This window comes from Procambarus clarkii, chromosome 32 (assembly GCF_040958095.1).
Source record: "Procambarus clarkii isolate CNS0578487 chromosome 32, FALCON_Pclarkii_2.0, whole genome shotgun sequence".
Lineage (NCBI taxonomy): Eukaryota > Metazoa > Arthropoda > Malacostraca > Decapoda > Cambaridae > Procambarus > Procambarus clarkii.
This window is the reverse complement of record NC_091181.1, coordinates 15,933,245-15,946,482: the sequence shown is the minus strand read 5'-3', so window position 1 is coordinate 15,946,482 and position 13,238 is coordinate 15,933,245. Positions and strand designations below refer to the sequence as shown.

At 40.9% G+C, this 13,238-nt stretch overlaps 1 protein-coding gene across 1 annotated transcript in view; it reads left to right on the top strand.

Annotated features, from left to right (window-relative positions):
• Positions 1-9,329, top strand: part of LOC138370447 (uncharacterized) — a 109,114-nt gene extending 99,785 nt beyond the window's left edge. Inside the window, exon 3 of the mRNA XM_069334815.1 lies at positions 9,226-9,329. Coding sequence (XP_069190916.1) covers positions 9,226-9,329 — 104 coding nt within the window. The remainder of the gene's footprint in view (positions 1-9,225) is intronic.
• Positions 9,330-13,238: the final 3,909 nt, after the last annotated feature.

The window sequence follows — 13,238 nt, the reverse complement described above, 5'->3', positions numbered from 1 at the left end:
TTATCCCTCAGTTGACCAAATGTTTCCTAGCGGTATTTTGTTTGATTCTCGTGGGTGCTCTCAGTAAGGACCAGTGGATGACCCGACGGATGATGGCTCCCATGAACATCGTGAAGAGATCCCAGGGATTGGAGATTTGCACTGCGAGAGTGGCAGTCAAAGGAGGGACCTGGAAGGTGATGGTAGATACAGGAGGTACGAGATATGATAATATGAGTGACTGTTTCCGACAGGTTGACACCCCCTGTGTGATTGCTGAGCCTGGATTCAGCGTTATGCGGAACGTTGGTCGACCTGACGGTGGCAGAGCAGACATCATCTGCGGTGTACAAGCAGCTCTGTTAGAACTAGGTGTGGGCCTAGTAGGCGAGTATGCAGTGAGTACTAACTTGCCCACTGTCGCTGTCACTCTAAATTATCAGACCCCTGTATTCAAGGTTCCCGTCTCCCTGGAGGACTGCTGGAACGGTACCAGAAGTGCCGTTTGTAACCAGCCATCATCGGTGTCACGACACAGGGAAGTGTCGATTCACCCCAGATCGTGTCGATACCAATCCTTACTCGAGAGATGTGAGATTAAGCTCCTGATTAACATCTCGGTGGAGGTGTGGAAAAGTACATCAGGCAGGTCATTGCCTAATATCTTCAAGTTTCATCAGTGCCAGAGTTTCCCGTTCGGACAATTCTGTGGACAAGACAGCCTCATCACTCCTGTTTATAGTGTACGTGAGTCCAATTGGAGTTGTGTCCCCTTACTAATTTGGTTTGTGTTTCTCTTTTTAGAACCCCAAACCAAATTCTTTTTGGTGGGGAGGTGTTACGGACCCGAGCCCAACGTTTGAGCACGGAGCAGTGACGACCACGCCATCTGTGGGTCAGCTCCCGAAACCCCCTCCAAATGGACAGCGCCATCAAGTGAGGACAGGAAATACCAGCCACAAGGGTTAGTTTCCCGTCCTGATCAGCTCATAACACTTCCGCTGCTGACCTCTGGTGAGGTGGAGCTTAGACAGCGACGCCATCTATGGAGTGGATAGGTGGGCGTTTGGGTCTGAGCCGGTAAGTGACGTGCCCTAGAGTGTCCCTCGTACTGATGACGTGTCTGATTACAGAGTCGACCTGGGACTGCTGTAATGAACGTTGGATCAGTCTACCCAAGGCAGTCGTCTCGTCTCCAAGTGTTTGCTGCAGCAGCTGTGAGTCGCCCCCCGGATGAACACTGTGGTGTTAGCCTGCCTGTGAAGTGGCAGTTGAGAGATTGTCATACCCGGGACTGACTGGTGGAGACGCTTAACCACTGGGGTGTTGTGGCAAGGAGAGTGGTCTGTGGGATCACACGAGGCTCCTGACTAGGGTTTGCGAACTTAGTATCGATCGTGGAGTGGCCTAACCAGCGTCGCTGATTGGAACCTGCCAGCTACCGGCTGGACTTGTGGTTGATGGCCTCCACGACGGTGCCCCCAGTGGAACTGTGATTTGGCTGGCCCGTGGCCAGGGTAGACTCAAGAGGATCGAAGGATTCATAGTGAGGCCACAAGAGCACCAAGAGCTTAGCATCGTGAGCACCGTGAACGTCCAGAGTCTTCAGAGGAAGACTACGTTGTGTATCATAGTGTCTAACCCCCCCCCTGTGTAACTTTTATATATTATTTATGGTGATGGTGGTAATTATATTATTAAGTTTTTGCCTTTATTTCCCTTCCCCTTTTATTTTTCTTGCGTTACGGATCACATCCCTTGAAAGCCACTACTAGCTTGGGGCCGGATACCCAAACTCTACTTACATCAGAGAAAGAACCCGGTTGCGACCCGAGAGGGCCGTAACATTTTCCCTCAGTGCTATTCGGAGCGACTTCCTCCCCGTTTCTACTTCAAGCAACATTAGATACACATTTGAGGAAGTCAAATAGCCCTTATAAGGCAGAAATCAGTGACAACTTGTATGTCGATAATTTCCAGGGAACTACAAATGATCAATCCAATTTGGTAGAAATCTACCATGAGGCTAACCGTGAGTTGTTAGGAGCCAATATGCCACTACAATCATGGACCTCAAATAATAATTCATTAAACCAGATAATCGAGAAAGAGTTTCCAGGTTATCAGGTACCTAATCAATTAAAAGTTCTGGGTGTGGAATGGAACACAAGTACTGACGAGATGAATGTCAAGTCAGTACAAACCGATAATTCATCCCTTACCATGAGAAAATTACTCTCATATGTCAGTCAACCATTTGACCCTTTAGGCTTACTTAGTCCTATATCAATAAGGGGCAAACTCCTAATGCAGGAATGCTGGCAGAAACATATGGGATGGGATGATCCGTTGCCAACTGAGTTGCAAGATAAATGGCAGATACTCACAACGGATTTCAATCAGTTAGGTGTTTTGAAATTTCCTCGTAATGCTTCAGGACAAAACTTGCCACAAATTTGCACGTTTTTTGCGATGCCTCTGGCAAAGTGTATGGCGCTGTAGCCTACTTAGTCAATAGTGCAGAATCAATTTTGCTCACATCTAAAGCAAGAGTTGCTCCCATTAAGAAGAGATCTTTACCTCAAATGGAGTTAACTGCATTGCTGGTGGGAGTAAGATTGGCTCATTGCCTGACCAAGACACTCAATAATATCCACTTTGGTGAAATCGTCGTGTGGTCAGACAATGAGGCAGTCTTACAATGGGTAAGAAACAACAACAATAAAACTCCCTACGTTAGTAATCGTGTTAGGGAAATTCATGAATTATCTGCTGGATATAAATTCAGACATGTTCTCACTAAGGACAATCCTGCAGATTACTTGTCTCGAGGATTGACACTAAAACTTCTTATCAAGTCTTCGATGTGGTTTAATGGACCTTCATGGCTTGTTAGTGGTCAGTGGCCCAAACAAAAGCCACAAGTCATAGTGACCAATATCACTACTCCCATGAAAGAACCAGAAACTCATCAAATCTTAGCTATTAATCCTCACAATTATTCTAACTTGAGTAAGTTATTAAGAGTGACAGCACATGTGTTTGACTTTCTTGCTAAGATAGGAATCAGACATAAGTTTCCCAATCCTATCCTCTACTGGATCAAACGTGCATAGCAAGAGACATATGGAAGTGAATATGAAAATCTTCCAGATAAATTAACCAAGTCTCTAGGTATCTGGTATGATGCCAACACTCATAATATATTAAGGTGTGGAGGACGTTTACTTCATGCCAAAATTGATCTGGATACAAAGACTCCAATCCTTCTACTACGTCACCACATCATTACCAAACTTCTAGTTTTACATGACCATCAATATGGTACTTTGCATGGTGGAGTGTTAGACACTCTCACCGACCTTAGACAAAAATATTGGCTTCCTCAAGGTCGTCAAACAGTCAAATCAATTATTAAATTCTGTGTGATCTGCAAAAGATACGATGCTCGAGTGTGTCCGTACCCAGGACCTCCACCACTCCCTGAAGAAAGAGTAGTTCATCTTCGTCCCTTTGAGACCACTGGTGTCGATTACACAGGAGCCTTACTTCTCACTGGCAATCCAGATAAGATACCAGTGAAAGCTTATATTTGCCTCTTCACGTGTGCTACCACACGAGGAGTACATCTAGAAGTGACTTCGGACATGAGTGCTGAAGCCTTCATCCAAGCTTTTCGTAGATTTGCAGCTCGCAGATCCTGTCCCAAACTAATGATATCGGACAATGGTTAAAATTTTGTAGCAGAAGCCTGTCTGCGAGAGGCCTGTCTTCTAATCATCTAGAAGTGCAGTCAGTCCTACAGAGACGACAATGCCACTGGAAATTTATTGCTCCCAGAGCCCCCTGGCAAGGTGGGTTCTACGAAAGTATGATAGGAACTGTCAAGAAGTGTTTAAAGAAGACCTTACATCGACAGAAAATTAGTTACTCAGAACTCCAAACACTTGTCGTGGAAATCGAGGCGCGAGTCAACAATCGCCCATTAACATACCTATCAGATGATTTCTCACAGAGAGAACCTCTGAGTCTCTCGCACTTAAATTAATACATGGAGGCCTGCTGAGCCCTCTAATACCTTTGGCAGAAGAGGACCCAGTCGACCCTTCACATGTAACCAGGAGTGACTTAGTAGAAAGTTACCAACATCTTTCAAGAGTAATTGAAAGGTGGAATGAGGTGTGGACTCGAGAGTACCTCACAGCTCTACGAGAGTACCACTACGGAGCTTCGAGTCCCTATAATAAAGTGCAACTTAAACCAGGAGACCTAGTATTGGTTGACAGTGATGGACCAAGGTCCGAGTGGCCCATAGGCAAAATTGTTGCTATCCACCCAGATCACCAATGCATCCTGAGAGTAGTCAAGGTTTTATGCCGAGGCAACACTACCCTAAAAACCTTAGAGAAGTTGGTACCTCTCGAATTAGCAGAACGAGAGTGTTTACCAGAACCAGATTCACCAACAGTTTCCGAAGACAACAATTCTGATCCACCGAGCAACCGCCCCACTAGAGCTGCTGCTCAACAACGCAAACGGAAACTACAAGCCTATTATAGCTCCGACCAAGAGCAAATAATTTCCCATCCAATTTAAGTAATCATGATGATACTGTGTTGTGATGTCAAGTAACAAATCGTTACAAGTCACAATGACCCAGAACATTCTCATCACAGTGGATTCTCAGTTACTTTAAATTGTATGATTTAAATCTTAATTTGTTGTATAGGCTATTAATAATAACATTATTTCGTCTAGAGTATCTGAGAGTTTACAAAACTTTAAGACTTAGTAACATAAACATTACATGTCATAGCGACACCAGTCCCAGAGTTCATTGTAGGCTTTATTAGTCATTAACTTTAGATGATTTCCAATAACATGTTCCATTCAACATGAATTTCTTTGCAAGACTTAAGTTTCTTGTATGTCCTTGACAATTACAGGACATCCGTTTTGTGTGTACTAACATACTAACATATTAAAATTAATACTAACTTCGGGATAGGTATATTAGTACTCAACATTGCACTGCGACCCGAGAAATCTCCCCCTGGAGTTATGTTGGAAATTTCCAACACTAATACAATACTATTGTATTATAATAAATCAGTATTAAAATATACTAATTTCAGTAGTTACTAAAACTTACTAACAGTAATGTTCACATAAACTATTATATCTGCATATGGATACTGGAATTCTTACGAAACCAAGCACCAGAATTGCGTCAGATTATATCTAGTTAAACACATTTATAGCCAGTTTGTTAGAGAATTGAATGTGATTCTCTAAAATCATCGGTATTCCGTGTGATAATTATTTATGGATAACATAACTCCCAGATGATTCTAAATCGAGAGTTTTTAGTTACAATTGTTATCAAGTAAGAAATTTACCATCACGCATGAATGCCATGGAGAAAACTAAAATCTCCATTTCTTGTTTACCACCATAAGACGAGAAAGTAATAATATTTAAATCCCTAGAATTACAACCCAGTCTTTATTAAAGTCTTTCAGCCACAATTGGGCGAAATAATATTATTCGTGATAAATAATTTCTGTGGTGAATGCGGGACGCGGGTTGAAGAGGGAGGAAAGACGCCATTGTGTGTGTGTGTGGTGAACTCGTGTTGCGGAATTGAGCAGCAAAGGACACGTGACGTTGAGATTATCAGCAAGAATTACACTGATACTCAACCCAGAATGAATTATTATTGTTCTATGTGATCTGCAGTGCTCGGTCAACTAATAACGCGTCGATATTCAAGCCAAGCTATCAACCACGTGTATGACATTGTGGAAGTTTGAGCCTGAGACGCGATACCGGCAGGCTTAAGCATAATTTGCACCTTTCGATAAGTATATAGTTCTTTTTTAATGCATCATTAGAGATTGTATATGTCGTGGGCAGCCTGTCGTTATATTGAACGACTACAAAAAATCCAACGTTAGTACCGCACTAAATTTTATTTTATATTTCATGAATATTGAAATTTAAGTAGCCTAGTTCAATGCTACGTAATATGCATTAAGTTGCAGCTCGTATGTGAGGAGTCAACGAGCTGTTACCTACATTCGTGTTATTCACCTCTAAGGACTTCTACGTGGAATTCCTGAGATCACGAGGACGAGGCGTGAATGATGTCATAGAAATCGTCTTAAAGCTAAGACTTTTTGTACACATTTAATTACTCCAATTTTTGCTAATTGTTCATGATTCTATCTAATTGATTACTCGTCATGTACACTGGAGATAATATGTGTTTATTTAGATGATTACTTTCTAATGCTAATAATCTTTATAATTTCTGGTGGTAATCGCCTATTGATTCTTTAATATTTTGGACACAATATTATTTATCAAATAATGAACTGGTGTACGAACCACACTAGTTCCTAGACGTATATGAAGTTCTAGCAATACCCTCCCAATGTAGGTGTTTGAGGCTCTGACTTGAGTTAATTAACCATACAGCCCATTAATTATTTAAGTGATTATGCTTTTTAATATTTATCCATAGACACTGGTTCTTCCTTGTGTTTCTAATAATCACTTTTTATTAGTTTCCCTTTTTTCTTAAAAGTGGGTGGTCCTTCGTAATTGATTTCATTAATTTAATAATTAAATAAATTGAGTCAAGCCCAGATATCCCACAAAGATGTTTTTGGATTGTTCATTTGGGAAAGCTAAACGTACGTTTTATAATAATGTCTCCAAAGCGAAACCAGAAATTAGAAACTCATTGGTGGTACATTATACAATGGGATTTGAGAAACTTTTCCCAGGTTTTAAGGACCCTAATATCAATTTGGTGTTCACTAATAATACGATCAAGTCCAATTTAATAAAAAAAACTCCCCTGGTACAGCAGGTTGTATGTATTCGATTCCCTGCAATGATTGTGAGTCTGTGTACCTTGGACAAACAGAAAAATCCTTACAATTACGTATGTCCCAACATGCTCATAGTATAAGAACTGCCCAAACGTCTAAAGCTTTGTATCTACACACAGGTTTGTGTGATCACACTATTATTTGGGATGGGGCGAGATTATTGGGGAATATAAACCTGGATATGCGTATGGAAATGTCAAGACACACAAGCCTGGAAACCCACTTCGGCCAATCATCAGCCAGATACCCACACCCATGTACAGACTGGCGAAACGACTCAATGGCTTGCTGACTCCCTATGTCCCTTGCGCCTTCAGCCTGAAGTCTCCAAAGGAAACTGTTGACTTACTGCAGGGAACACGGGCCACAGGGATAAGAGCCTCGTTGGACGTAGAGTCACTGTTTACCAACGTACCTGTGGATGAAACAATCGGGATGATAGCCGACAAAGTGTATCGTGATGCGGCCTGTACTCCGCTTGACATACCAGAAAATATTCTAAGGAAACTACTCCAAGCTTGTACTAAAGAGGCACCCTTCTTGAGCCCGAATGGACACATGAATAAGCAAGCAGATGGGGTCGCCATGGGTTCTCCCCTAGGTGTCCTGTTTGCAAACTTCTACATGGGTACCATCGAGCAAAAAGTCTTAGTCGACATGAACTTCAAACCGACCATATACTGCAGGTATGTTGATGACATTTTTACACAGGTACCTGATGTCAGACATCTGCAGGAGCTGAAGGAGGCATTTGAGCAGAATTCTGTGTTGCGTTTCACTTACGAGATGGAGAAGGATGGGAAGCTGCCCTCTCTAGATGTAACAGTCATGGAAAAGAGCAGAGTTTTCCACACTGCAGTCTACACTAAGGAAACAAATATAGGAATGTGCCTGAATGCCAACAGTGACTGCCCAGACATGTACAAGAGGAGTGTTGTTAACGCTTATGTCGACCGTGCTCTCAGCCACAGCTCAGAATGGAAGCAAGTGGACGAAGAACTCTGTAGGGTATGGCAGGTCCTAGTCAACAACGGCTTCTCCAATGGTTTCGTGGAAGACATCATAAGAAGGAAAGTGAAACGCCATGCAACCTCTGAAGAGACATCTAACACAACTCCTATACCCCCTATTAGACTATTTTACAGGAACTTCTTTTCCACAACCCATAATGGAGAAAAGGGTCCTGAAAGATATTGTTAGTAGAAATGTTATCCCTACAGACAAAAATCAAAAGATACAACTGACAATTTACTATAAAACCAAAAAAACGGCCAGCCTACTCATGAGAAACTCTCCAGACACAAAGCAGAATGCTTTAAAAGAGACCAACGTCGTCTATGCCTTCAAATGCCCTCTTGGGGACTGTAAGCCTCAAAAAACTCAGTATATAGGCAAGACAACAACATCTCTTTCCAGGCGTTTAACGATGCATAAGCAACAGGGCTCCATTAAGGAACATATAGTCTCTTCCCACAACCAAACCATCACCACAGAAATCTTAGCAAACAACACAGAAATCATCGATAGATACAGCGATAGCAGGCGGCTTGACGTCTGCGAGGCACTACACATCAAGAAGTCAAGACCAGCAATCAACAGCCAATTAATGCACAACTATATTCTACCCACTTCAAGACTCCGCTCCAATATAGAAGCATCAAGAAATATGGGCCAATAAAAATAGGCCTTCTTCAGTTACCTACCTTTAATACCCATTGTTTCGTGTTCTGTCTTGTGTAAAAAGTTTATTTTCACCTCATCCAAAACTATTGTAACATGTCACCTCACCAAATGTAGGTATAAAAAACTCGAAGATGTTTAAGCTCTATTCAGTGTGTGTGTGTGTGTAAACTAAAGTCTTTGAAAATGTAATAAGTTTTACGAAACGCGCTCAAGTGTCGCGTCAGACTAGAAATAAAAATGAATTTTGGAGAATTGATTTTTGAATTACCATCAACAGTGAAAAGAAACGTAAGAAAGATCGAGAAAATTCGTGTTAGAATTATTAATCTTACTTTTTCGGTCATATTTAAAAATATATGTCTACAGGAAAGACTTCTACCAAAATATACTAATATATATATATATATATATATATATATATATATATATATATATATATATATATATATATATATATATATATATATATATATATATATATATATACATATATATATATATATATATATATATATATATATATATATATATATATACATATATATATATATATATATATATATATATATATATATATATATATATATATATATATATATATATATATATATATATATATATATATATACGCATATTAGTATAATAAGGACATTTTTGTCAACAGGGCGCTGTGACTTCTACTCCTCAAGAGAGAGGTTCCTGCCGATGACGTTGTCTCTGATCGGTCAGAGGAACAGTCCTCTCGTCCCAGCCCTCAGTAAGAGGTGATCATTTTCTGAAGTGAAACAGTAAGAACTTTTATTCCACAATTCAATGGTTCTCATTTTATCAGATTATTATATTACAATACACGATCCTCACCATAATTTGTATATATGGCAGAAGACTCATTTATTACAAATCTGGATTGATTGACAAATCTTATATCAGGTGATCACCTAATTAGGTATCACTGAGACAGTTGACTGTGTATTACAAATTCACATGATCTGCCGAAGGGGAATGGCTCTCACATAGGGGCAGCTGACTAGGGTATCAGATCTGTGTGAGCTTTTGTCATGCAAGACAATGGTGGGTGATGGGTCATCAATTGAAGGTTACCCAGTATGTTGTCTTGTGAAGGATCGTGTCGCTGACGGAGGCCGGGCTGTATGACCAGTGGTTCAAGGACACGGTTACCAATGGTACGAAGTGTGCTCATCCCGCCACCAGGATCACCGTCAGCACCACGCTCTCCCTCGCCAACCTCTGGGTAGAGTATCTCTCCCTCTCCAACCTCTGGGTATAGTATCTCTCCCTCGCCAACCTCTGGGTAGAGTATCTCTTCCTCTCCAACCTCTGGGTAGAGTATCTCTCCCTCTCCAACCTCTGGGTAGAGTATCTCTCCCTCTGCAACCTCTGGGTAAAGTATCTTTCCTCCCCAACCTCTGGGTAGAGTATCTCTCTCTCGCCAACCTCTGGGTAGAGTATCTCTCCTTCACCATCCCCTGGGTAAAGTATCTTTCCTCCCCAACCTCTGGGTAGAGTATCTCTCTCTCGCCAACCTCTGGGTAGAGTATCTATCCTTCACCATCCCCTGGGTAAAGTATCTTTCCTCCCCAACCTCTGGGTAGAGTATCTCTCCCTCGCCAACCTCTGGGTAGAGTATCTCTCCCTCACCAACCCCTGGGTAAAGTATCTTTCCTCCCCAACCTCTGGGTAGAGTATATCTTCCTAGCCAACCTCTGGGTAGAGTATATCTCCCTAGCCAACCTCTGGGTAGAGTATATCTTCCTAGCCAACCTCTGGGTAGAGTATATCTTCCTAGCCAACCTCTGGATAGAGTATCTAAACATTCACACTCTCAGTATATTCAACCCATACTGCAATAATGATAGCATCTATTGCTACTTAGATATATTTTGTAGCACTGTTGCACACATCAACAGTTTGCGTGTTAGTATTACCGGACAACAAAAAGATCTCACAGAATGTGTGTAGCAGTAGCGATAAACAGAATGTACCCTCTTAGGCCTATTTTATTAATCCAAGGAAAAATTTTCACCATCTTAGTTTTAATTTATTGTATACTGTATATATATATATATATATATATATATATATATATATATATATATATATATATATATATATATATATATATATTTTTTTTTAATACTAGGTCTAAGAAAATTCATGCATGGTTCTTGCCTGCTCTCTCGGGCTCTAAAAAATATATAGCATAAACAGATGGCTTCTTTACGCAAACTATTCTAAATTGTTTACTTCCATCCGTGCTTATAACAGGTGATATATAGATTTTGGATACCAGGTTATTGCATTATATATGAATGCAAGTGTTACTGTCAAAAAGAATTCGGTGATCGTGAATGCAATATATCAATATGATTGAAAAATCGACGATCTAAATATCGCACTTCTTCTTATGTAACAGGGCATGTTCGTTGTTCTCGTGGGCGGCCATGTTGTGGCTGGGATTGTTCTCTGCCTCGAGGTCCTCTCGCAAATCTCTTGTTCGAAGTGATCAATCAGCGCTCTGCCGGGAAATTTTCAGTCAACACTTAGTCTCCAAGTCAGCAGTCAACACTGTGTCTTCAGGTCAACAGTCAACACTGTGTCTCCAGGTCAACAGTCAACACTGTGTCTCCAGGTCAACAGTCAACACTGTGTCTCCAGGTCAACAGTCAACACTGTGTCTCCAGGTCAACAGTCAACACTGTGTCTCCAGGTCAACAGTCAACACTGTATCTCCAGGTCAACGGTCAACACTGTGTCTTCAGGTCAACAGTCAACACTGTCTCTCCAGGTCAACAGTCAACACTTAGTCTCCAAGTCAGCAGTCAACACTGTGTCTTCAGGTCAACAGTCAACACTGTGTCTCCAGGTCAACAGTCAACACTGTGTCTCCAGGTCAACAGTCAACACTGTGTCTCCAGGTCAACAGTCAACACTGTGTCTCCAGGTCAACAGTCAACACTGTGTCTCCAGGTCAACAGTCAACACTGTGTCTCCAGGTCAACAGTCAACACTGTCTCTCCAGGTCATCAGTCAACACTGTGTCTCCAGGCCTTCAGTCAACACTGTGTCTCCAGGCCTTCAGTCAACACTGTGTCTCCAGGCCTTCAGTCAACGCTGTGTCTCCAGGTCAGCAGTCAACACTGTGTCTCCAGGTCAGCAGTCAACACTGTGTCTCCAGGTCAGCAGTCAACACTGTGTCTCCAGGTCAGCAGTCAACACTGTCTCCAGGTCATCAGTCAACACACTCGCTAGGTCCGCAGTCAACACATTTACCTTTAGGGGTTTCTATTGGCCTTGAGAGATGAGACTGTTTGATCTCAGACTTGCATAAGATGATGAATAATATTGACGTTTAATACATTACTCATAATTAAAATGCATATTTTCTGCAAATATGTTTCAATAAAAAACAATTTGAGTAACGATGTTTTAATACCTGACCTCGATATCAAAATGATGAGGAACAGAACGGCAACGTATTTTATTACATACTAGCTGTACCTGGTCACAGCAGTCCTCCCATCTCCCTATCCTCCCGACCATTCCCGACTTCCCAGTCCCCTCATCCTCCCCACTTTCCCATCCCTTCGTCCTCCCCACCATCCCCCACTCTCCAGTCCCCTCGACCTTCCCACCTTACCCCCCCTCCCTCGTCCCTTTGTCCATTGTCCGATGCATTCCAAAATAATCCGATATTCCCATTACTGAAAATTAAGAACAGTTAAAAAAAACGAAATGATAAAAAGTAAAAAAATAAACTATACTCACAAAATGAACGGCATAGAAAACAACACCGCTCAATTCCAACATCCACACACAAAAAAAAAAAAATAAATCGAAATCTATGAAAATTATATTTATCAATGCAATTGGAAACATTGAAATAAAATCGTAACATATGTAGCATAGTGTGTGTGTTGCTTTTACGTCCAACAGATGGTGCTGTTTTTCCCTAAAAAGCTTGTTTTTATGTGTCACATCTATATAGTATGTATATAAAAACACACACGTATTTGAATGGAACGTTGTGTTAAAATTTCACAGCAATCAGTGAAGAACTTTCTGAGATTACAGTGTGTGTTTCTCTTACGTCCAACAGATGCCGCTGTTTTCTAAAAAACATGTTTTTACCTGTCTCAGGTGTGGCATGTATATAATAGGTAAATAAAAACATGCACGTATTCGAATGCAATGTATCAAAATTTCAAAGCAATCAGTAAAAAGGTTTTGAAGATTTCGCTCACATGAAAAACAGTTTTTTGAAAAAAAAACATGTTTTTACCTGTCAAAGACGTGACATAATGAAATGAACGGTATGGTAAACAACACAGCTCAATTTCATTGCAATGTCACACAAAATAATTAAATCAAAATGAAAATTAATTGAAATCTATGAAAATTCAATTTATCAATGCAATTGGAAACATTGAAATGGAATCGTAACATATTTAGTGCAGCATGTGCTGCATTTATGTGCAACAGATGCCGCTGTCTTTCAGAAAAACATGTTTTACCTGTCACAGGAATGGCATTTATATAATATGTATATAAAAACATGTGAGTACTCGAATGGAACGTTGTGTCAAAATTTCAAAGCAATTGGTGAAGAACTAATGGAGATTACAGTGTATGTTGCTCTTACGTCCAACAGATGGTGCT